At 43.3% G+C, this 24,035-nt stretch overlaps 1 protein-coding gene across 1 annotated transcript in view; it reads right to left on the reverse strand.

The window, feature by feature from the left end:
- SLC4A5 (solute carrier family 4 member 5) overlaps positions 1-24,035 on the reverse strand; it is a 135,742-nt gene that overhangs the window by 80,595 nt on the left and 31,112 nt on the right. Inside the window, exons 4-5 of the mRNA XM_075858486.1 lie at positions 16,237-16,397; positions 15,890-16,045 (exon numbers count right to left, since the gene is read on the reverse strand). Of these exons, the coding sequence (XP_075714601.1) occupies positions 15,890-16,045; positions 16,237-16,397 (317 nt within the window). The remainder of the gene's footprint in view (positions 1-15,889; positions 16,046-16,236; positions 16,398-24,035) is intronic.

Genomic DNA, 24,035 nt, shown 5'->3' on the forward strand with positions numbered 1-24,035 from the left:
GCATAAAATGATGCGTACTTTTTGTGTATCGCTGTATGAACCTGAGGAAGGGACCTGTCCGGTCCTGAAACACGTAGTATCTATTACAATAAAATCTACTGAAAAATACTTTGTTTTGAACACTTACCTGTCAGGCGCCGTGTCCCGAATACTGCAACTTTTCTTCTCCACATCCTGCGTTCGATCTCCCCGGGAACAGATTTTTCTCCCGTGGGATGGCAGCGGGTGGCAGCCGACACCTACAACGATCTTCAGTAACATTTGTTTCCACGCTAAGCAGTAGTGTTGTGCCTATCCTTGCACAACACTGTCAGGTGAGTGTATCAGCTCACCTCTCTGATCTCACTGTCCCCCCATTCCTTACAATATTACCTTAGAGGAGCGCCGTTGTCCTCCTCTTTCCTTTTTCTTCATTTAGATATTACCATAAAGAGAAGACTTCATGAGAGCAAATACAGAGGGTTCACCACAAGGTGCAAACCATTAATGAGCCTCAAAATGGGAGGCAAAATGTATGGAGAAGGCTTGGAACGGCTCATGATCCGAAGCACACCACATCCTCTGTAAAACATGGTGGAGGAAGTGATGGCATGGTGGAGGCAGTGTGATGGCATGGGCATGTATGGCTGCCAAAGTCACTAGGTCGCTAGTGTTTATTGATGATGTGACTGAAGACAGAAGCAGGTGGATGAATTCTGAAGTGTTCAGGGATTTACTTTCTGCTCAGATTCAACCAAATGCAGCAAGGTTGATTGGACGTCACTTCACAGTACAGATGGACAATGACCCAAAATATACTGCGAAAAGCAACCCAGGAGTTTTTTTAGGCAAAGAAGTGGAATATTCTGCAATGGCCAAGTCAATCAACAGATCTCAACCCGATCGAGCTGCATTTCACTTGCTTAAGACAAAACTTAAGGCAGAAAGACCCACAAACTGAAGACAGCCGCAGTAAAGGCCTGGCAAAGCATCACAAAGGAGGAAACCCAGCGTTTGGTGATGTCCATGGGTCCCAGACTTCAGGTAGTCATTGCCTGCAAAGGATTCTCTACAAAGTATTAAAAAAACATTTTATTTATGGTAATGTTAATTTGTCCAATTACTTTTGAGCCCCTGAAATTAGGAGGCAGTGCAGAAAAATGGTTGCAATTCCTGAACGTTTCACAGGATATTTCTATTCAACCCCTTGAATTGAACCTGAAAGTCTACACTTCATTTGCATCTCAGTTGTTTTATTTCAAATCCAATGTGGTGGCATGCAGAACCCAAATCATTAAGATTGTGTCACTGTCCAAATAATTCTGGACCTAACTGTAACTGGGTCTACCTCAAGTCTATATTACATAGTTACATAGTTACATAGTTAGTACGGCTGAAAAAAGACACATGTCCATCAAGTTCAACCAAGGGAAGGGAAAAGGGAAGGAAAAATTTCTACACATAGGAGCTAATATTTTTTTGTTCTAGGAAATTATCTAACCCTTTTTTAAAGCCATCTACTGTCCCTGCTGTGACCAGCTCCTGCGGTAGACTATTCCATAAATTCACAGTTCTCACTGTAAAGAAGCCTTGTCGCCTCTGCAGCTTGAACCTTTTTTTCTCCAGACGGAGGGAGTGTCCCCTTGTTTTTTGAGGGGGTTTTACAAGGAACAGGATTTCACCATATTTTTTGTATGTGCCATTAATATATTTATATAAGTTAATCATGTCCCCCCTTAGTCGTCTTTTTTCAAGGCTAAATAGGTTTAATTCTTTCAATCTTTCCTCATAACTTAAATTCTCCATGCCCCTTATTAGCTTCGTTGCTCTTCTTTGTATTTTTTCCAACTCCAGGGCATCCTTTCTATGAACTGGAGCCCAGAACTGAACTGCATATTCTAGATGAGGCCTCACTAATGCTTTGTAAAGTGGCATTATTACATCCCTGTCCCGCGAGTCCATGCCTCTTTTAATACACGACAATATCCTGCTGGCCTTTGAAGCAGCTGATTGACACTGCATGCTGTTATTGAGTTTATGATTTACAAGTATTATTCATACATGTGTATATTCATGTAATATTCATACAGTGTATATCCACAACCTATCAAAAAATGGTTCATCCCATCACTAATTATCCAATCATGTGATTTTATTGGTGTATTTTTATATATATATATATATATATATATATATATATATATATATATATATATATATATATATATATATAAAACTAAATCCAATACACAGGACAGCACTCCAAGATCAGTGAAAGAAGTGGATCTTTAATCACCACATGCAACGTTTCAGCCCAACTCCATGGGGCCTTTCTCAAGCATATATATATATACACACACACATACACACACACATATACACACACACACACACACACACGCACACACACACACACACACACACACACACACACATATCAATAAAAACATCAGGAATCAGCCTGAATATATACATACAATACATATAAAATACATTACATATCCATATACAATAATTTTCATCCTCTGTTTAAAGAAAGGTGGACTGCGTACCCGACAAACAGCTCTTAAGTATTTTGTGATCGCTTCTTTTGTAAACAAAGTCAGTGCACATGATCCGAATTCAACACTTTGGGTCACGTGGTTCAGCACCCTGTTGAATGTATACAGATCAATCTGACATACAGATGCCGATGTTGTAATTGGTTACTTCATGGCCATATCCCTATTGGTCACTCTCTAGCACATGTAGCCGAGGGTTTTGTCCCCAATTGGACATTAGTTACCATAAGAATAATCAAGCTCAAAACAATTCCATGTGGATTACAGAGATATCCGCGCCTTCCTGCATCCGTTATTTATAGGATATTCATTGATTTTTCTAAGAATATCACCTTAGGCCATAGTTTGGTACCATCTAGATTCGGATTGTCCCACTTTCAATACACCACGTCCATCAATGAAAGATGGCGTGCGGTCATCCAGGGAGGCCCCTGAAATGTGTCCCCAGACTTTATTCCAGGGTACATTTTCAGAGAACCCGTTTACAAATCTCGGTCCAAATTGAGCACTTAATAAAAGTATGCAAACCGTTCTCCCTCATCAGAATTATAGTCATAGGTCACAATTATTTTACCGTTCACTTCTACTTCCATTCCAATTTTATATTAGATGCAAAATAGGGACATTTGTTGCTTCCTCTCCGTGAACGCAATCTACATTCCACCTAATACAGTATACATTCTTTAAAAAAAACACAGAGTTTATATCAAATTCAAGTTTTAGGATACAGTATTTATTCTATAAAAGAAGACAAATATTGAATATTAAAATCTATTTTTAGGAATATAATATAGGGTGAATATATATATATATATATATATATATATATATATATACACTACCATTCAAAAGTTTGGGGTCACCCAGACAATTTTGTGTTTTCCATGAAATATTTATCAAATGAGTTGCAAAATGACTAGAAAATATAGTCAAGACATTGACAAGGTTAGAAATAATGATTTTTATTTGAAATAATAATTTTCTCCTTCAAACGTTGCTTTCGTCAAAGAATGCTCCATTTGCAGCAATTACAGCATTGCAGACCTTTGGCATTCTAGCTGTTAATTTGCTGAGGTAATCGGGAGAAATTTCACCCCATGCTTCCAGGAGGCTCTCCCACAAGTTGGATTGGCTTGATGGGCACTTCTTGCGTACCATACGGTCAAGCTGCTCCCACAACAGCTCTATGGGGTTGAGATCTGGTGACTGCGCTGGCCACTCCATTACAGATAGAATACCAGCTGCCTGCTTCTTCCCTAAATAGTTCTTGCATAATTTGGAGGTGTGCTTTGGGTTATTGTCCTGTTGTAGGATGAAATTGGCTCCAATCAAGCGCTGTCCACAGGATATGGCATGGCGTTGCAAAATGGAGTGATAGCCTTCCTTATTCAAAATGCCTTTTACCTTGTACAAATCTCCCACTTTACCAGCACCAAAGCAACCCCAGACCATCAAATTACCTCCACCATGCTTGACAGATGGCGTCAGGCACTCTTCCAGCATCTTTTCAGTTGTTCTGCGTCTCACAAATGTTCTTCTGTGTGATCCAAACACCTCAAATTTCGATTCGTCTGTCCATAACACTTTTTTCCAATCTTCCTCTGTCCAATGTCTGTGTGCTTTCGCCCATATTAATCTTTTCATTTTATTAGACAGTCTCAGATATGGATTTTTCTTTGCCACTCTGCCCTGAAGGCCAGCATCCCGGAGTCGCCTCTTCACTGTAGACGTTGACACTGGCGTTTTGCGGGTACTATTTAATGAAGCTGCCAGTTGAGGACCTGTGAGGCGTCTATTTCTCAAACTAGAGACTCTAATGTACTTGTCTTGTTGCTCAGTTGTGCAGCGGGGCCTCCCACTTCTCTTTCTACTTGGTTAGAGCCTGTGTGTGCTGTCCTCTGAAGGGAGTAGTACACACTGTTGTAGGAAATCTTCAGTTTCTTGGCAATTTCTCGCATGGAGTAGCCTTCATTTCTAAGAACAAGAATAGACTGTCGAGTTTCACATGAAAGCTCTCTTTTTCTAACCATTTTGAGAGTTTAATCGAACCCACAAATGTAATGCTCCAGATTCTCAACTAGCTCAAAGGAAGGTCAGTTTTATAGCTCCTCTAAACAGCAAAATGGTTTACAGCGGTGATAACATAATTGCACAAGGGTTTTCAAGTGTTTTCTAATCATCCATTAGCCTTCTAACACAATGTACCATTAGAATACTGGAGTGATGGTTGCTAGAAATGGGCCTCTATACACCTATGTAGATATTGCATTAAAAACCAGACGTTAGCAGCTAGAATAGTCATTTAGCACCTTAACAATGTATAGAGTGTATTTCTGATTAATTTAATGTTATCTTCATTGAAAAAAACTGTGCTTTTCTTTAAAAAAAAAGGATATTTCTAAGTGACCCTAAACTTTTGAACGGTAGTTTAATGTATGTATCCATTTAGATTCCTTTTGTTTTATTAGGCGTTCACGATCCCCCTAAATCTGAAGGTAGGTACTATTATTAATTTTGAATATAAACTGCCTCACATTGTGTCTATAGTCAACAAAATGTTTGACAACTGGTCCCTGCTTTTGACATATCGTTATTTTATGTTTATTAATCCTGATGTAAATCAATCCACATGTACATTGGATAATGTATAGGACAAATTTTGAGTCACACTTATATATCTATTTAATTGTATACACTTTACCCGAACAAAGATCTACAAATGTGTTACCTTTAACAAGGCTGTTACAGTTACAACAATATAAGCACAGAAAATTTCCCGTTTTTGGCAGATGTAAATTAGTCTGTGTCTCTTTCTTTTTGGTCTGAGTGTACTAACCTATCTTTAATGTTCTTATTTCTCCTACAGGCCATCTTAAGTGGATTTTGAAAAACAGGGGTCTTGTCACCTAAACCGTTTGTCAGTATGCCCCACTCGTCGAGTAAAATCTGTAAAATTCTGTCACTCAAATAGTTGTAGATAGATACAAATGGGATCCTTTTTAACTTTATTTCTTTATTTTTAGGTGAGAGGGCAGTCAATCTTGGTACCTTTCCAAATCTCTCTCTCTATGTTTCTGCAACAGGGTATTAGAGTAGTGAGTTTAGAAATTTGTCACGCATGTAAGTAATATTTTTTTTTAAAAATGCACTAGTTACTCTGCAGACTCGTAATAATTTACTTCATGGGAGTGACTCTACCATGGGACGTGGGTGGCAACTGTTAAAATGAAGTATATCATCCTTGTCCGTTTTCGACAAAAATTTAATGTATGTAATGTATCCCTTCTAGAGTATATATGTGTATCCAGGAATTTAAATTCTATACGCAAGTGCACCATGGTAAATGTAAGCTAAGTGTAAATGATATTCCCAAAAATTAATCTGTACCTTCCCAGATGATGAACACATCATCAATATATCGCCACCAGCTGCGGATTTGAACCCTGTGGTATGAGCAATAGACATACTTATCCTACAAGACAGCCATGTAAAAGTTGACATAAGTTGGGGCCACACTGGACCCCATGGCTGTCCCCCTCTGCTGCTGGTAGTAATCAAAAGAAGTTGTTCCGGAGGATGAACACTAGCAGTGTGAGGATGAGCTGTCCACCACCTGGATCACATCCGGAGCTGGAGAGGATCTGTGACACTGCCCTCTGTCTCTTTTCATGCACAATTGAGGTATATAACGAGCATACATCAAAAGACTCTAGAATTGCATTGTCATGATCAAGGATCTGCATGAATTCCAATTTGATTAAAAAAATCTGTATGGAGGCATTTCGAGTACGAATTTTCTCAACACTATCTAAATGTTGTTAAATAAAGATCCACATACTGATATTATAGGCCTTCCTGAAAAGCTAGTTAGGTTCTTATGTATTTTTGCTAAAACATATAAGAAAGGGGTTCTAGGTTTATCAACTTTAAGGAAAACGTCAAGTTTTTTTTTATCAATAATATTCCCCTCCTGAGTTAACTCCAGAATATTATTAAATTTACGTCCCAGTTCAAACTTCAGATTCTTATCTAGCCTTGCATAGACCTGATGATTTCTTAATTGTCTCAGGATTTCCTCCCGATATTTGTGGGTGTCCATCACATCAATGGTGCCCCCTTTGTCTGCCAGATTAAATTCCACTCGCTTCATATTACTCAACTTTGTAGGGTCATTTTCTTCTTTCTAGAAAAATCAGAGTAAGTAACCCAGTGCAGGTCCCCACATTTTGACTCAAATTCTAATTTTTACTCATCACAAGTTTAATTTATGGTTCTACCATATATTTGTATGAGGTGGTTGAAAACCGCTTTTTAGAATAAAGTCATAAGCCTGTAATTTAAATACACTTCTATCCTCCTGGACAGTCACAGTAGGTATTTTCTCCATATCGGCAAAATAAGCCTTCAATCTAATGCTTCTAAGGAAAGCATTTAAGTCCACAACCAGAGCAAACCAGTCCACTTTCATGACTGGACTGAAAGATAATCCTTTTTCAAGAACACTCATATGCATAGCAGATAGAGTAAATGAGGATATATTTACCGGTAATGTCTTGTTCTCTGTCGAGATGGATATCTCCTGGTTGGCGGTTTTTCTTTCAGTTTTTTTGGAATTTATTTGAACAAATTGAACCCGCCCCTTCGCTTTCTCCTATTCGCTTCACAATGTTGTGAGATCTCAACCCCTTGTCTAAAAAATGGTCTTGTGGTTCATCTATCGAGTCCGAATCCCTGGTTGTGTAGTCATAGTTGTTTGTTCTAGGATGTCTATTACTGTGACCCATATTTTGTTGTATAGATGAATTCAAATGGCAATTATATATACGTCCCAATCTGTAGTCCTCCGAATCTCTAAACGACTTATCTCGTTTAGTACCCTCAATATCTCTTCGATGGCTACTCATTTTAAGTACACCTTCTATTGCTTTCATGAAGAGAAGAATAGCTCAGGCATGACTTTTACGGAGTACTACAGATCCCAGAGGGTTCTAAAAGGAATGTGTCTTCATCTACATCGAAATTTATTATTGCGCCCGCAGTTGCTTACCGGAAGCCGCGACCGCAGGACACTCTTCATAACGGTGTCTCTCTCCCCAGAAACTCTCGCACACGCGGCTGCAGCTCCCCTCTGAGTCCTGTAAGGTGTGCGGGCTCGTTCCCGGCCTTAAAGGGCCGGCAAGTGCACCAGTGCAAAGTTCCTCAGCCAATCCCTATACACCCTGGACTTTAAAAAGGGCTCTGCCCTTCCTCTCCTTGCCTGAGCATTGTTGTGTCTGCCCATGTTCGTTATTGAAAATGGTCCCTTAGTGGTATCCTGTATTCCCGTACCCTGTATCCTGTATCCAGTAATTGTGTTTGTTTCAGTGCGAAGCCAAGTGTCATCTGTGCCAAGTGTCTGCTACGCCACGTGTTTGTTACGCCACGTGTCTGCTATGCCGAGTGTCTGCTAAATAACCTATCCAGGTACTCTTGTCCTAGAGACTGGTATGGACTATTGTTTGGCCAACTGCTACTCTGCTTTCGCAGAGCGGCCTTGTGGGTCCACATACCCCATAGCCGTGACATTTATTTTCTAGTAATGAAATGTTTTGCTAGAAATTCGAACAGATAGCAAAAAAGTATGCTTTTGACACGATCTTGTTAAATGTAGAATTTCTCCAGATGGAAATTAATGAATTAAACGAAAAAACAAACTATTTGGTGGACCATTTGAGTGTTTCAATGACAGAAACGTACTTTACTTCATATAAAGAAAATGTACAAAATGCTCTCAATAGACATCAAGGAGATGTTGAAGCCACTAAATGAGATAAGTTGTTTAGAGATTCGGAGGACTACAGATTGGGACGCAAATATAATTGCCATTTGAATTAATCTATACAACAAAATCAGGGTCACAGGAAGAGAACAAACAACTGTGTCTACACAACCGGGGATTTGGACTCGGTGGATTAACCCCAACAATCTTTTTTAGTCAAAGGGGTGAGATCTCAGAACACATCGTGTAGGGAATAGGAGAAGGTGAAAGGGCGGCAGCAAGCACCATAGAGGATCAATAAGATTCCAGGACTTCCATAGATGGAAACCGCCAACTAGGAGATACCCATCTCCACAGAGAACAAGACATTAGTGGTAAATATATCCTCATTTACTCTATATGTTATGCATAGGAGCGTTCTAGAAACAGGATTATTTTTCAGTCCCGTAATGAATGTGGACTGGTTTAGTCTGGATGTGGACTTAAATGCTTTCTTTAGACACATTAGAGTGAAGGCTTATTTTGCAGATATAGAGAAAATACCTACTGTGACCATGACTGGCCTTAGGATAGATCGCGCCCCGTGCAAAATTTTCTTTCGGCACACCACCTCATCATAAAAAAAATGCCCCATAAAAAAGAATAATGCCCCCAGAGTATAATGCTCTTTATAGTGCCCCCACACAGTATAATGCACCCTTTAGTGCCCCCACACAGTATAATGTCTCCTAAGTGCCACCACACTGAATATTGCCCCCACACAGTACAATGCCCCTTTAGTGCCCTGCACACAGTATAATGCCACTTTAGTGCCCCCATACAGTATAATGCCCACATAGCTGCCCCATACAGTATAATAATATTTAATAATATAATATATTATAACCATGTTAAGGACACAGTATTTTGTCCTCTTGGGTGTCCCCACACAGTATAATTCCCCCTGTGTTGCCCCTACACAGTATAATGTCCCCTTAGTCGCCACCACACAGTATAATGCCCCCTTAGTGGCCCCCACAGTATAATGTTCGTCCTCCCCTCCACTGGGTACCACAGACAGCTCCCCTTTTAGATAGTGCCCCTGTAGATTGTGCCATAAAGGCCCCCTATAGATAGTGCAATATAGCCCCCTACCTCCCCTCCCCCTTGTAGATAGTGCCATACAGCCCCCACCTCCCCCTTGTAGATAGTGGCATACAGCCCCCACCTCCCCCTTGTAGATAGTGCCATACAACCCCACACTTCCCCCTTGTAGACAGTGCCCCCCATCTCTGCCTAGTAGATAGTGCCATACAGCCCCAACCTCTCCCTTGTACATAGTGCCATACAGCCCCCACCCCTTCTTGTAGACAGTGCCCCCCACCTCCGCCTTGAAGATAGTGCCATATAGCCCCCCACTTCCCCCTTGTAGACTGTGCCATACAGCCCCCCACCTCCCCTTTGTAAACAGTGCCATACAGCCCTCCACTTTCCCTTGTAGATAGTGCCATACAGCCCCCAAACAAATAAAACAACATTTTTTTTACTCACCTAGGCTCCATTCCCACGAGGAATGGAGCTTCTCCACAACGGGATCCTTGCGTAGGCCGGCATGATCAGGTGACATCATCACACCGGCCTGCACATGGATCCTGTCCCTGCGCCTGATAGGCAGCAGGCCAAATGGCCTGTAGCCTAGTAAATTGCAGAGTAGGGAGCTACCGCCCTGCTCTGCCATAGTGTTCAATAGTATCTGCGTCCTAAGGACGCAGATACTATTGAATGTTACGTCGCTACTGCTGTAGCAGCCATACCAGCTGCTAGTGGTGCCACCAGGCATAGGGGGGACAATCCAGGTGGGCGGCATGGGCCCCATCATGCCGCATGCGCCATAGCAACCACTATAGCTGATACAGCGGTAGTTACGCCACCGCAGAGAAAGAGCGCCCAGGCCTGGCAACTCTGCAACTGCCTTTCCGCCCGGGTGTTCCTTCTCTGAAACACAAGCAGGGGAAGGGAGCCAGCGCAGCGCTCCCTTCCAGCTGCTGGAGTGATGCACCCTGTACGATGACAGAGGTCGCACACATTAAAGAGGCTCTGTCACCAGATTTTCAAACCCCTATCTCCTATTGCAGCAGATCGGCGCTGCAATGTAGATAACAGTAACGTTTTTTTTTTTAAAAACAAGCATTTTTGGCCAAGTTATGACCATTTTTATATTTATGCAAATGAGCCTTTCTTAAGTACAACTGGGCGTGTTTAAAGTTATGTCCAAGTGGGCGTGTATTGTGTGTGTACATCTGGGCGTTTTACTAGCTGGGCGTTGTGAATAGAAGTGTATGATGCTGACGAATCAGCATCATCGACTTCTCTTCGTTACCACCCAGCTTCTGGCAGTGCACAGACACACAGCGTGTCCTCGCGAGATCACGCTGTGACGTCACTCACTTCCTCCCACAGGAACTTCATCGCGTCGGATGAGCGAGGACACGCTGTGTGTCTGAACTGCCAGAAGCTGGGTGGTAACGAATAGAAGTGGATGATGCTGATTCGTCAGCATCATACACTTCTATTCACAACGCCCAGCTAGTAAAACAAGTAAAAACGCCCAGATGTACACACACACAATACACGCCCACTTGGACATAACTTTAAACACGCCCAGTTGTACTTAAGAAAGGCTCATTTGCATAAATATAAAAATGGTCATAACTTGGCCAAAAATGCTCGTTTTTGAAAAAAAACAAAACTTTACTGTTATCTACATTGCAGCGCCGATCTGCTGCAATAGGAGATAGGGGTTTGAAAATCTGGTGACTAGGCCTCTTTAAAGTCCAGCCCTGACTGCGATTGTCCAGGAGGATAGAAGCAGGGCCGCCATCAGGAATTTCTGGGCCCCATACAGCCATGATGTCTGCCCCCCCCCATTACCAGGGGTAGACAACGGAAAGTGTGGTGCTCATGTTTGTACGTTATACGCGTTAACCGATTTTGGTGCTGATGTCAATTACAGTGAACAAAACCATGGACAGGCAGCGACCGGTTAATGACCTGGATTTTGTTCAATTTAGCCAAAATGTATGCCACTGTATGGCATACAGTGGGATACGTAACCTGGGGAGTGGAGCTTTCCCAGGGCTGGAGTCCCCGAGAAGATCTTCTACTGGCGCACTGCCCAGGGACTCTGGGGCTGTTCCTTATGTCCATATATGTTAGGCTTGGTTCACATCTGCGTCGGGACTCCGTTCATGGGTTTCGCCTGACTTTTCCGTCAGGGGAACCCATGGATGGAAACCAAACTGAAACAAACAGAAACCATAGCTTTGCATTTGTATTACCATTTATTTCAATGGTAACGCATCAGTTGCAAATGGTTTCCGTTTGTCTCCGTTCTATAAGGTTTCCGTTGTTTGGACGGAATCAATAGTGCTGTTGACTGAGCGGTTTTGATGCATTTTTTTTTAACTGCACCTCAAACGCTACATATGATTATACCCTCCCCCGCACAAAAACTATAACTAAACTTTTCCCTCGCATAACATCTACAGCAAAGCCCCCCTACCCAACACAAATGAACTACAAGGGTCTCTTCACACGTCGAGGTCAAATCGCGTTTTTTGCAACAGTTTTTGTAAAATTGCTTTATAACCGTCATTTGCCATGGTTTTGTGAATAGCTCTGCAAAAAACACAAAAAAGCAATATGACCGTAACCTGTGAGTATATGCTAAATAAGTTCCAACACACATGGCATTTACAGTTAAATCCCCCCTCCCCCACAAAAATTATTTAAAGGCTACAGCCGCTACACCTTTTGAAAACTTAAATTTAAAATAAAATGTGTATCAGTGTGTTTTGTGCAACTTTGCAATTACATTTTATTCAAAATAATTGTAACTTTTTTAAGATACAACTGCTTTATATCCTGTATACAGAGCAGCTGTATCCTGCGCTGAAATCCATATCCTTCAGGTCAGCAGGACTGACGGGTTCAGTTACAGCGGATCCTGCGTGTCTCTGACACGCAGGATCGAGCTGTTAGGCGGGGTTTCCATGGGTCGAATACACTGCATAAAAACCACGCAGTGTGCCCCACCTGGAACCCGCAGGACATTCCATCTGAAAAATCGCGCCACGATGTGGTGCGGACTTTCGGACGGAAATTCCTCTGCGCAAAAAATCTCTCATACTTACCCCTCCGGCCTCCCTGGATGACGTTGCAGGCCATGTGACGCTGCAGCCTGTGATTGGATGCAGCGGTCACATGGGATGCAACGCCATCCCAGGAGGCCGGACATGATATAAACTCTGCACCGCAGGTCAATTTATTAACGTTTATGCTACGCTTTTTTTTTCCCAGCATGGGCATGAGATTTTCAAAACCTCATCCTCTTTGCTGCTACTGTAAATGCTGCGGAATTTCCGCACAGAATTCCGTTGCGGAAATTCCGCAGCGTTTAGCTATGTGGGAACCCGGCCTTACCGATCACATCTAAATTATAAACAAAGATGTGATCGATAACAGGTCTCAGAACTAGATACAGCTGCTCTGTATACTGGATATAAAGCAGCTGTATCTCAAATAGCAAAAGAAAATGTAATTGCACAGTTGCACCAAACACACTGATAGACATTTATAGAGTTGCATTTTTTTTTAATTCAATGGAGAAAACCCACAACAAATACGCAGCGATTCCGCAAATACAATTGACATGCTGCGGAATAAAATTCTGCACCGCAAGTAAATTTCTAAGCGTTTTTACCGTTCAGTATTTACGCAGCGTGTGGATGACATTTGTTCTATCTCATCCACTCTGCTGTTACTGTATTTGCTGCGGATTTTTTGCAATGAATTCCGTTGCGGAAAAACTGCAGTATTTACGCTACCGTGTGAACTGACCCTAAGGCCTAACTCACACGACCGCGTTCGGTCCATGATATGTCGGACCACATGTCGGCCGTTCCCGGATTGAACACAGTGCAGGGAGCCGGGCTCCTAGCATCATAGTTATGTACGATGCCAGGAGTCCCTTCGTCGCTGCAGGAAAACTGTCCTGTACTGTAATCATGTTTTCAGCACGGGACAGGGGAAACAGGGACACCTGGCATCGTACATAACTATATTTCAGCCTTGTACATAACAGCCTTGTTAAAGGTCACACATTTGTTCATCCTCATTCAGGTCAAGTGTATACAATAGAACAGAGATATACGTGTGACTAAAAAGTTCTTGTATACATGATCCAATGCCCATGTGGACTAATTTACATTGGAAGAGACCACAACAGAGATAAAAAAAATATTTATCAATAAACATAAAAGTACTATATGTCAAAATCAGGTAGGTCTACCAGTTGTGAAACATTTTCTTGAGTATGGACACAATGTGAACCAGTTAATATTCAAAATGATTGATAGTACCTATCCTCACATGTGGGGGTATCATAAATACCTATTAAAACAAAAGGAAACTGCATAGATAAATACATTAAACAGCCTGTGGCCCAATGGGTTAAATCTAGAATATAACCTGAATGTCTTTGCTTAAAATATTCTTTGCATGGGGGACCACTCCCCGAGTATTTATTGGTATTTTCCCCTATTAGATCTCATGGGAAGTTATTACATATATATGTATCTTGATCCTATATTATATTCCTAATAATTGATTTTGATATTAACTCTTGGTGTTTTTTTAAAGAATGAATGATGTATTAGTTGTATTAGGTGAAATAGAGATTGCGTACAAATGTCCCGATTTTACATCTAATATAAAATTGGAATGGAAGTAGAACAGAACGGAAAAATAATTGTGGCCATATGACGATAATTCTAATGAGGGAGAAAGGTTTACATATCATCTCTTATCAAAATGGCCAACCAATATAAAGTGCTCAATGTGGTCCGGAATTAGAGAAAGGGATTGTGTCTCTGAAAATGTACCCTGGAATGATGTCTGGAGACATTTTTCGGAGGCCTCCCTGGATGACTGCATGTCCTCCTTCATTGACGGATGTGGTGGAACAGCCGTGGGATAATCTGAATCTAGATGGTACCACAGTGATATGCTTAAAAAAAGGGAATGACATCATATAAGTATTGGATGCAAAAAGTCATGGATAAGGCCCCATGCACACGAACGTATTTTTTGTCCTCCCATAAATACTGGCGTAAATACGGGTCCTTTGTCACACGTATTCGACCCGTATTCCACCAGTATTTATGGACCCGTGCCCGTAAATACGGGTCAATTGTCACCAGTATTCCACCTATATTTACGGACCCGTTTTCTCTGCACTAATCGGCAGCCCCTTCTCTTTATCAGTGCTGGATAGAGAGAAGGGGCAGCCCTTTCGGGCAGAGTTTCTGCAACGATTGAAAGTAAAAGAAGTTTGTACGTACCCCGGCCATTGTCTTGGTGACACGTCCCTCTTTTGACATCCAGTCCGACCTCCCTGGATGACACGGCAGTCCATGTGACCGCTGCAACCTGTGATTGGCTGCAGTGGTCACATGGGATGAAACGTCATCCCGTGAGGCCGGACTGGAGGAAGAAGCAGGGAGTTCTGGGTAAGTTAACTTTTAATACTATTAACTCTAGCGGTAGTCTCTGTCCCGGGTGCTGAAAGAGGTACTGCCGATCAGTTAACTCTTTCAGCACCCTGGCCAGTGACTATCCCCTGACGTCACCTAGCAACGCTCCCGTAATTACGGGTGCACACACGTAGCCACCCGTAATTATGGGAACCCCATATGGGCCTGCCTGTGCCGTCATTACGGCCTCAAGTAAGCAAACAGGAAGGTACCCGTGGCCAATAGAAGTTTATTGGCCCGTAATTATGGGAGTTTTTACGTTCGTGTGCATGGGGCCTAACTCTGTAATGCTTGTAGAATTGTTTTGAGCTTGTATATCCCTATGGTAACTATTGTCCAGTTAGGGACGAAACCCTCTGTTACATGTGCTAGAGAGTGACCAATAGGGATATGGCCATGAAGTAACCAATTACAACATCGGTATCTGTATGTCAGATTGATCTGTATACATTCATCATGGTGATAAAACATGGGACCGGAAGTACTGATTTCAGAGCAAGGGACCACGAGGTACTTAGGAGCCGATCGCCGGGTACGCAGTCCACCTTCCTATCCACAGAGGATGAAAATGATCATATATGAATATGTAATGTATTTTTATATGTATATATTCAGGCTGATTCCTGATCTTTATATATTATAATATATTATATTATATATATATATATATATATATATATATATATATATATATATATATATATATATATATATATATATGGGAGGTGAACCCTTTTTAAAAGGATGTCTATGTATATAAAATAGGGATATGCAGTGTATGACATTAGGCTTGAGGAAGGCCCAGTTTTATGGGGCTGAAACGTCGCCTACCTCTGTATGCACAGGTTGGCATGAATAAATAATATTTGACTTAAGAAGATGCTGCCGTCGACTCTGCAACCTGGTTTCATAGTTTATCCACAAAAGGTAGATTCCATACTAATAAAGTTTAGCTTTTCTAGCAAGAGTCCCGGAAGGGGTCTTTCATGCCATATATATGAACACTTTCTTCAACTTACTGGTATTGGAGGAGACAGACTTTCCAATGTCCGCCAAAGACCGGTGAATTGGTTTCTTGGTTTGATGTCTATGTTTTCTTAACAGAACAAAACTAACTTTCTCCCTGAGATCAGGCTTTAGCATCCCATCTTCTACTTGCTTCTCAATGACGTCATCTGTAAAAGAATGTAGTACATGTCATCTTGTTCTCAGCACTGAAAGAGAGATCCTTGAAACAGCTCCTTCGTTGTCTTAGTAATTATATATTGCACCTTGCACTAAGGACCACATGAAGTTTGCCAATAAACAGCGTACCAAAATACTTCACAAACCTGACTTTTTCCATGAGCAAGAGCATATTTTGTACCTATGATCTGTGGAAGGGAGTAACCATCCAAGTCAAGCAACACAGTTCCAGTCTGGAGACAAGTCCGTAACTCGAACAGGCTGTGTAGGGACAATGTTGACACGTGAGGTTTACTCCACCTCTCTCCTCCTTCTTCTACTTTCTCCTCGAATTTTATCCACCTAGGTAAAGCAACAAAAAGTTAAGATACAATACAGTCTACAGCATCAACTTTTATAATCAACTTTCAAGTCCTGAAGCTATTTGAAGGAACCTTGGGATCAGAGTTGAGATATTTCTCTTAGGTAACGGGCCAGCTTCCTGTCCAGTAATTTCACAAATTTACGCATCTATCATTGTCATAACAGGAAATTATGGCTGAACAACCGGATTGTGCTAAATTTATGATCTCTTTGGACCATTTTTTTGTTTACTAATACACCAAGTAACATGGCATTAAGATGTCCAAACTTTTGACCATACCATTATTGGAATGGAAAGCATTAACATGTCTATATGGCGCCTTTATTGGAACACAAGTCAATATGTATGAAATCCTCGATTTCAGTCAAGCAAGTAAATGGCGCAAACAACAGTTTAATGCCTGTGAATGTCACATTGAGGGCAATATTGTCAATCAGCGGCTGAAGTCAGTACATAGTAGCTGAAGGTTCCGCTGTGGTATGTAGACCCCTGACAGCTTGACAATAAGACAATACTACTATCTAGGAACACGTGTGTATTTACGGGATAAATTAATTTATCTTCTATATTAATAATTATCTGTCAATTAAATTCTGGGCATACAATAACATTCAAATTTATGTGTGACGTTAAAAAGCAAAGTTGAGCAAATATGACTTGGTAAAAATAAAGAACGTTAATATCTTACATTTCTTCCCACTAAGCTAATCCTGCTCAGTTTGTTTTCCCCTTCCTTGATTTACTAAAAGTTGCGTGACTTGTATTATGGATTACAGCTAACACAAGAGTTTCATTTTCCCAGAAAAAAAAATTATTTTTAAGCAGATGTACAATCAAACAAGCATTGTAATCCTAATCTTCCTAAACCGCGCAGGACTGCTAGTTTTCTACCTTCCTCAGCGATAGCGCCGTATATATACGGCGGATGTCGGGAAGGGGTTAACATTACCCTTCACTGTACATAAAGGGCCTAGCACAAACTCTGAAAAATAGCCCTAGACCAATATACCTCCTCCAACAAACAGTATGTATTATGCATTCCGGTAAGTAGCGTTCTCATGGTATCCGCCAAACCTAGATTTATCCATCAGACTGACAGATAGTAAAACATGATTCATCCCTACAGAAAATATGTTCCCACAACTCCAGTCCAGTGATGGTGTTCTTTACACCACTCCATCTGACACTTGATATTATGCAGGATGATCTTAGGCTTGTGTGCAGCTGCTCGATCATGGAAACCCATTTCATGAAGCTCCTGACGCACAGTTCTTGTGCTGATGTCACTTCCAGAGGCAATTTGGATCTCCGAAGTGAATGATGCAATAGATGATAAGTGATTTTTACACAACACTTTATTCCGCCATAGTCAAATCTGACATGTGTTTACTGCTAGATGTGCAGCAGAGATCCAAGGCTTATCTCAGATTTCTAGATGTGCAGTTTGATGTGCAGCTGATCTAGACGTATAAATGGGGTAATCTGAGTGTGGAAATCGCTTTACCTTACGGAATACATGTAAATAAGTGACATGTCACTTATTGACAAGGATTTTAAATCCGCACAGAATTTTTTTTCCACGTCTGCGCAGAGATGCTGATTTCCTCTTCAAGTCAATAGGAGGTGGATTTCATGTGGATTTTAGCATGGAAAGCGGCATGTAATCCAGAACATGCGACTGGGGCCTAGTTAGGAGGGTGCCCACATTTTTTGCCAGATAATGTATGTGGAGCTCTCAAATACATAACCCACTCAACTTATGTTTATTGAATATTTATCAACTATAATATGCCAATCTACAAAACCAAACCACTTTATAAATATTTGACCTCCACAACAATGGCCTAATCTTATGTTAAACTGATGTAACTAGCATTTATGACACTGCATAATGGGCCTATGGCAAGGCTTTAACCCTTCGAAAAGTATGAGTAGACGGTAATTTATTTTTCCGAAATTCCCATTATCAGTATCCATACTGAGAGATTAGGGTAATATGTCGTTTTAAAAGATTACCATTTGATAATTGGTTTTAGTAAATGACACAGATTAATGCCAAAAATACGGATACCACCGAGTGCTTAATCCTTCCCCCGTGGATGGAGATGATGGTATATTATTAACCCTACTGTATATGTGATAGACATAATCTTTGCCTTCACTTGAGGTGATGTTTTGTGAAACCTGGGGTTTATGGGAAGAATATGAACAGAATGATTTTTCTAATACAATTTGCATGTAGTTCAATACGTACGTTTTTTTGTGAGGGCAAGGGCAAGGCGGGTGGAAGTGGTGGGGGACTATGTGAGTACATTAAAGCCCTACTTACTGGATATGTGTCCTAGAGAGAAAATTCCTTGTGGATTTTAGCGTCTGACTTGTTAATCTCCTCACTTATTAAAGTGAGCATTTCTCTGGGCTCATGTAATACTTTCATTAGAGTTTAAAGCGGGATTTGTTTGTGCGATCTTAATAATGAATGCATGTGGTTGTTTCATTAGTGCGCTAATTTGTTTCAGGTTGACACATATTACTTATTGCTGTCCCTCCTTCCCTGATTACACACCCGCTAATTAAAACAGCCCCAAATGCAGTTACTGGCGGAATGAAATAAAAGCTCTAAAACCTCTGAATGACGGGGAACACCTTCATATTATTTACCCACATAAGACAGAGACTAAGGCTGTGAGTGCAGTTCTAATTATCGTCGGTCTGCTCTTGACGTGCTCATATATTAGTAAAATGAACCCCTGCTATTCCCCAGAAAGGGCTTTCCCATAACAGCAATGAATTTGGCTTATTCAGATGTGATAGTTCAAGCCATTCGATCATTTACATGTCATGACATTCATACCAACAGTCCCATATTTTGCAGAACGGTGCTGCAAACGAGACGTGGATTATGCAAATTTGCATGAAAAGAAGCATTGTTGAGGTTTTCCTGGGTGAAGCAGGACTGGGAGTTAAAGCATTTCTATCATTCCAGATCCATTTTTCATGTGTATGCACTTCAGTAATAATAATGCCCACAATGTCACCAGTATGATGCAACTTTCAGTAGTTTCTAACTCTAAGGCTACATGCACACGTTGTGTACTTTGCAGCGGAAAATACGCACCAAAACCGCAGCAATATGCAGGAAATTCGCAGGTAAAATCCGTACCTAATTGTGCGTTTTTCTATGCTTTTTTTTCGGTGCGGATTTGACGTATTGATGCGTTAGTCAGGGTGTTTTCATGCTGCGGGTTTTGGTGCAATTTTCCACAACACTAGGCAGATACAATTCGCAAGCGGAAACGCAAGATAAATTGACATGCTGTGGATTTTAGAATCCGCACCGCAGGTCAATTTACATGCGGAAAAGTTAATGCAGCGTGTACATGAGATTTCCTGGAATCCCATTGACTATGCTGGTACTGTATTATGCAGCGGTTTTGCTGCACAGAAATACGCGTGGCAAAACCGCACGTAATGCCCATAGTGTGCATTGACCCTGAAGGCTCTCTAATGGTCCGTTTTTCCTGAGCTCCAGAACGGGCAAATACTATGATGTTCTCCTAGGAAGAACTACAATCTGACGCCCAGACTGCAATTATAATACAAACTAGGAGATTATCTGTTTAGCAGGAGATCTGAGTCCCTTTATGTACAAGTGTCTATAGGCAGGCTCCTTCTCTAACAGCCTGGTATAGGAGGAAAAAAGGTGTCCGATGAGTGGAAAATTAGGCATTTTTCTTTAACATAATGTATTACAAAGTTTATTATCTTTGCATACACTATTGACTACTGTAAAGAAAAAAAAAAAAAGGATGGAATACAGTAGATATGCTTTACAATGTCCCACTGTTTGGGATAAAAATATTGTGGGGTACATATATATATATATATATATATATATATATATATACGCACATCATTTTAGTCTAGGTATCATTTCATTTGCCTGTATATCATCACCAAATAGCTATTTCAGTAATGTCATAAAGGCTGCATGTATACATCACAATAGTAAATTGCTGTGGTCAATACTGGGAAAAAACAGTTTTTTTTCGCCCCACCATAAATAATAAAAGTTATTCAATACGTATATGTATCCCAAAAAGATGGCAAAAAAAATTCAACTCTTCCTGCAAAAGACAAGCATTCATATGACTACGTAGACAGAAAAATCAAAAGTTATGGCTTTCGAAATGCAGAAATGAAAAAATAAATAAGAAAAAATGCTGTTTCCTTAACGGGCAAACTAAGCCGTATCTGTTATTGCCAGGACCTAAATCGTATCCCTAGTTCAGTAAAATTCTCCAGATTTGGTGATACACATGTCGCATTACAGAAGAGGCTGGACGCAGCCTGCAGGGCTTAAGGGGAAGCCTCCATGACCTCCCTGGTAGGGAAAGGGTTAATAGTTAAGGGAGAGTTGGAGGGAGAGTTAGGAGGAGGTGGAGGAGGGACGAGGAGGAGTCAGGGGGCCGTTGCTGAGCTTCCCGCTGTTTTCGGCATTGAGCCGGAAGCAGCGGGAGAAGTAACACAGGGAGAGACAAGCTCCCCGTTGCCCGCGCTACTCCCTATGTCGGAGGCATTATTATTAGAGCGGCTGCGTGCCGCTGCTGTGCACCACTGTCCCGGATGGCTGGAGGAGACCGTGGCTGCATTAACGAGGATCCCGGACGCCGTTTCGCCACGTCAGGCCCGGCGTTCGGGGTCTGTTGCAGGGGACAGGCTCCCCTCCCCCGGCCCCCTTCCTAGCCTTACTATGGCGGCGGGGGGGGGGGGAGTCGGCAACAACCGCTCCTGATCGGAGCAGGCAGAGAGCGTTGCCGGGGGTGACGGCGACTCAGGCCGGGTCGACCCGTCCCTCCCGGCGGTCCCGACCTCCAGAGCGCCTCAGTCCTGAGGCAGTCCCGCGGACACGGCGTCGCAGAGGGAGCCCGATCTCGGACGCTGCAGGCCAGGCAGCTGGGAGGACCGCCCCTTCCCAGGCCCTGCGTCCTGGCAGGAATCCCAAGCCGCGACGGGGTCCGGCGGTATGCAGGGAGTCGCAGGCCGGGCTCCCTGTCACCCCTCCCCCATCGGATGGAAGATTCGGAGGACAAGGTACGGCCGCCCCGCCTGGTGATGTTCCGGCCAGGGGGCAGGCTTCTTCAGGGTCATCAAGACGGACGCCTAGATCTACAGCGACGTCGAGACAACAGGTCCGGTCGGAAGTCTGGGTTCCAGCGGTCGGGCGGCAGGTTGCCGGCCCATCGGTCAGCGCTTCATCATCTCCGTTCCGAAGATGTCGGTGGGATGGCCAGTCGTCTGCGAGAGAAGAGCTGGAGGAAGGTGAACTGGACGCGTATCGTCGAGGTCAGGATGGTCCGGCTGACGGGAACACAGCGCCTGTGCAGCCCGGTGAGTGTATAACTCCATCATTGTCATATCCAGCGATTTTTATGTCGGGTGTCGGCGGGGGGGGTTGCTAGCGTCGCATCGGTGGCCGGTAGTGGCGCGGGTGGGCGTGATGGCGCGGGTCTGGCAGATTTAGTGGGTTGCTTGAGAGAGCTGGTCGGGCGCCTAGATAGGGCGGTGGCGCCGTTAGTCACGGAAGTGTCCCCGGCGGTAGTTTGGGAGGGTCCCAGGGACGTGGGATTGTTACAAGCGCGGCCCGTAACGGCGGTTAGAGAGGCGGTCGCGGTGTTGGTACAGACCGAGGCGCAAAAAGATGGCGATCGGGTGCGTATTGATGATCGTGCTCGTGGGGAGGTGTATGTTTGTTTCGAAGGTCCGTTGGGGGCGCATTTAAAGCAGGAGGTGCGTGAGCGGATCTGGAAGGACGAATATGTTGAGATTTTTTCTCTCTTGCCGCTCGCTAAATTTAATTTGGATAAGAGCAAGCGGGACGAGAGTAAAAAGGACGAGGAGGAACGGCGGCGGTATAGGCTTATCCCGCAGACGTTCGTTAATTGGTCGCAGGCGTTCGCCATATTAGCCAGTGTGATAGTGGAAAAGGCGCCGGAAAATTGTTCGGCGTTGTTTTGTTATTTTGATGCCATTGGGGAGGCTCATAGGGCGTATGGGGGCCAGGCGTGGCTGCGATACGATGAGCAATTCCGTCAGCGGAAAGCGGTTCGGCCGGCGATTCGGTGGGACCAGAAGGATATTGCTCTCTGGTTACGGGTTACGGCTCCGGTTAGGCAGTCCTTTCCCGGGAGCGCCGGCCAAGGAGGCCAGTCTAGTCAGGTTGGACAAGGCGGCGGGGGAAAGGCGGGGTTTTGCTGGCAATTTAATGAAGGCCAGTGTAAGTTCGTAGCCACGTGCAAGTTCAAGCACGTGTGTTCCGAGTGTAATGGTGCATCACACGGGGCGGCATAATGTATGCGAAAAAAGAGGTCAGGGAACCAGTCCTCCGCGGCTGGTCAAGGGGGTGTCACCGGTGAGGGTGGAAAAGATGGCCCCTTATCTAAATGAGTATCCGGATAGGGCGGCGGCTAAGTTGCTTTACGAGGGGTTTTGTGTTGGTTTCGTTATTCCTCCGCCTCCTTATGAGGTTCCGGTTACGCGGAGGAATTTAAAATCGGCTTACTTGCATGCCAAGGTCGTGTCGGACAAATTGTTAAAAGAAGTTTCGTTGGGTCGCATGTCGGGGCCTTTTGTTGATTCGCCAGTAAAAGATTTAGTTGTGTCCCCGTTGGGTATTGTTCCTAAGTGCGAGCCCGGAAAATTTCGTTTAATTCAACACTTATCGTATCCCAAGAGTTCGTCGGTAAATGACGGGATAGATCACGAGTTGTGCTCCGTAGTCTATACCTCATTCGATAAGGCGGTGGGTTTAGTGCGGGCTGCGGGTCCGGGCGCGCTGCTAGCAAAAACCGACATCGAGGCGGCGTTCAGGTTGTTGCCAGTTCATCCAGAAAGCCAACGGCTGTTGGGCTGTTTTTGGAATGGGGCTTTTTACGTGGATCGGTGCCTTCCGATGGGGTGTTCCCTTTCTTGTGCATACTTCGAGGTGTTTAGTAGCTTCGTGGAGTGGGTAACGAGGGGAGTATCCGGGGTCGACTCGTTGATCCATTACTTAGATGATTTCTTGTGTGTTGGCCCGGGGGGTTCGCCGGTTTGCGGTAATTTGCTTTATGCACTACAGAAGGTGGCGAGGGATTTTGGGATCCCTTTGGCGCCAGAAAAAACGGAGGGCCCGGTAGCGACGATTTGTTTTTTGGGAATATAAATAGATTCGGTGGCAATGGAGTGTCGTCTCCCTGCGGATAAGCTGGGTGCTTTGAGGCTGGAGGTACGGCGGGCTTGTACACTGAAGAAAATGACGCTGCGGGAGCTTCAGTCGCTGCTGGGGAAGTTGAATTTCGCCTGCCGGATTATGCCAATGGGGAGGGTGTTTGGTAGACGGTTGGCGGCGGCAACGGCGGGAGTGCGTGCGCCGCATCATTTTGTGCGGCTCAAGGAGGAGCACCGAGCTGATCTTCAGGTTTGGGATGACTTCTTGGGCCAGTACAATGGTCGCTCGCTGTGGATGGCCCCAGCGCAGGATACGAGTGATTTTAATATTTTTACGGATGCGGCTGGGGCGGGCGGTTTTGGAGCTTACGGGGGAGGTCCGTGGTGTGCGGGTCAATGGCCGGCTA

Source organism: Rhinoderma darwinii, chromosome 3 (genome assembly GCF_050947455.1).
Source record: "Rhinoderma darwinii isolate aRhiDar2 chromosome 3, aRhiDar2.hap1, whole genome shotgun sequence".
Classification (NCBI taxonomy): Eukaryota; Metazoa; Chordata; class Amphibia; order Anura; family Rhinodermatidae; genus Rhinoderma; species Rhinoderma darwinii.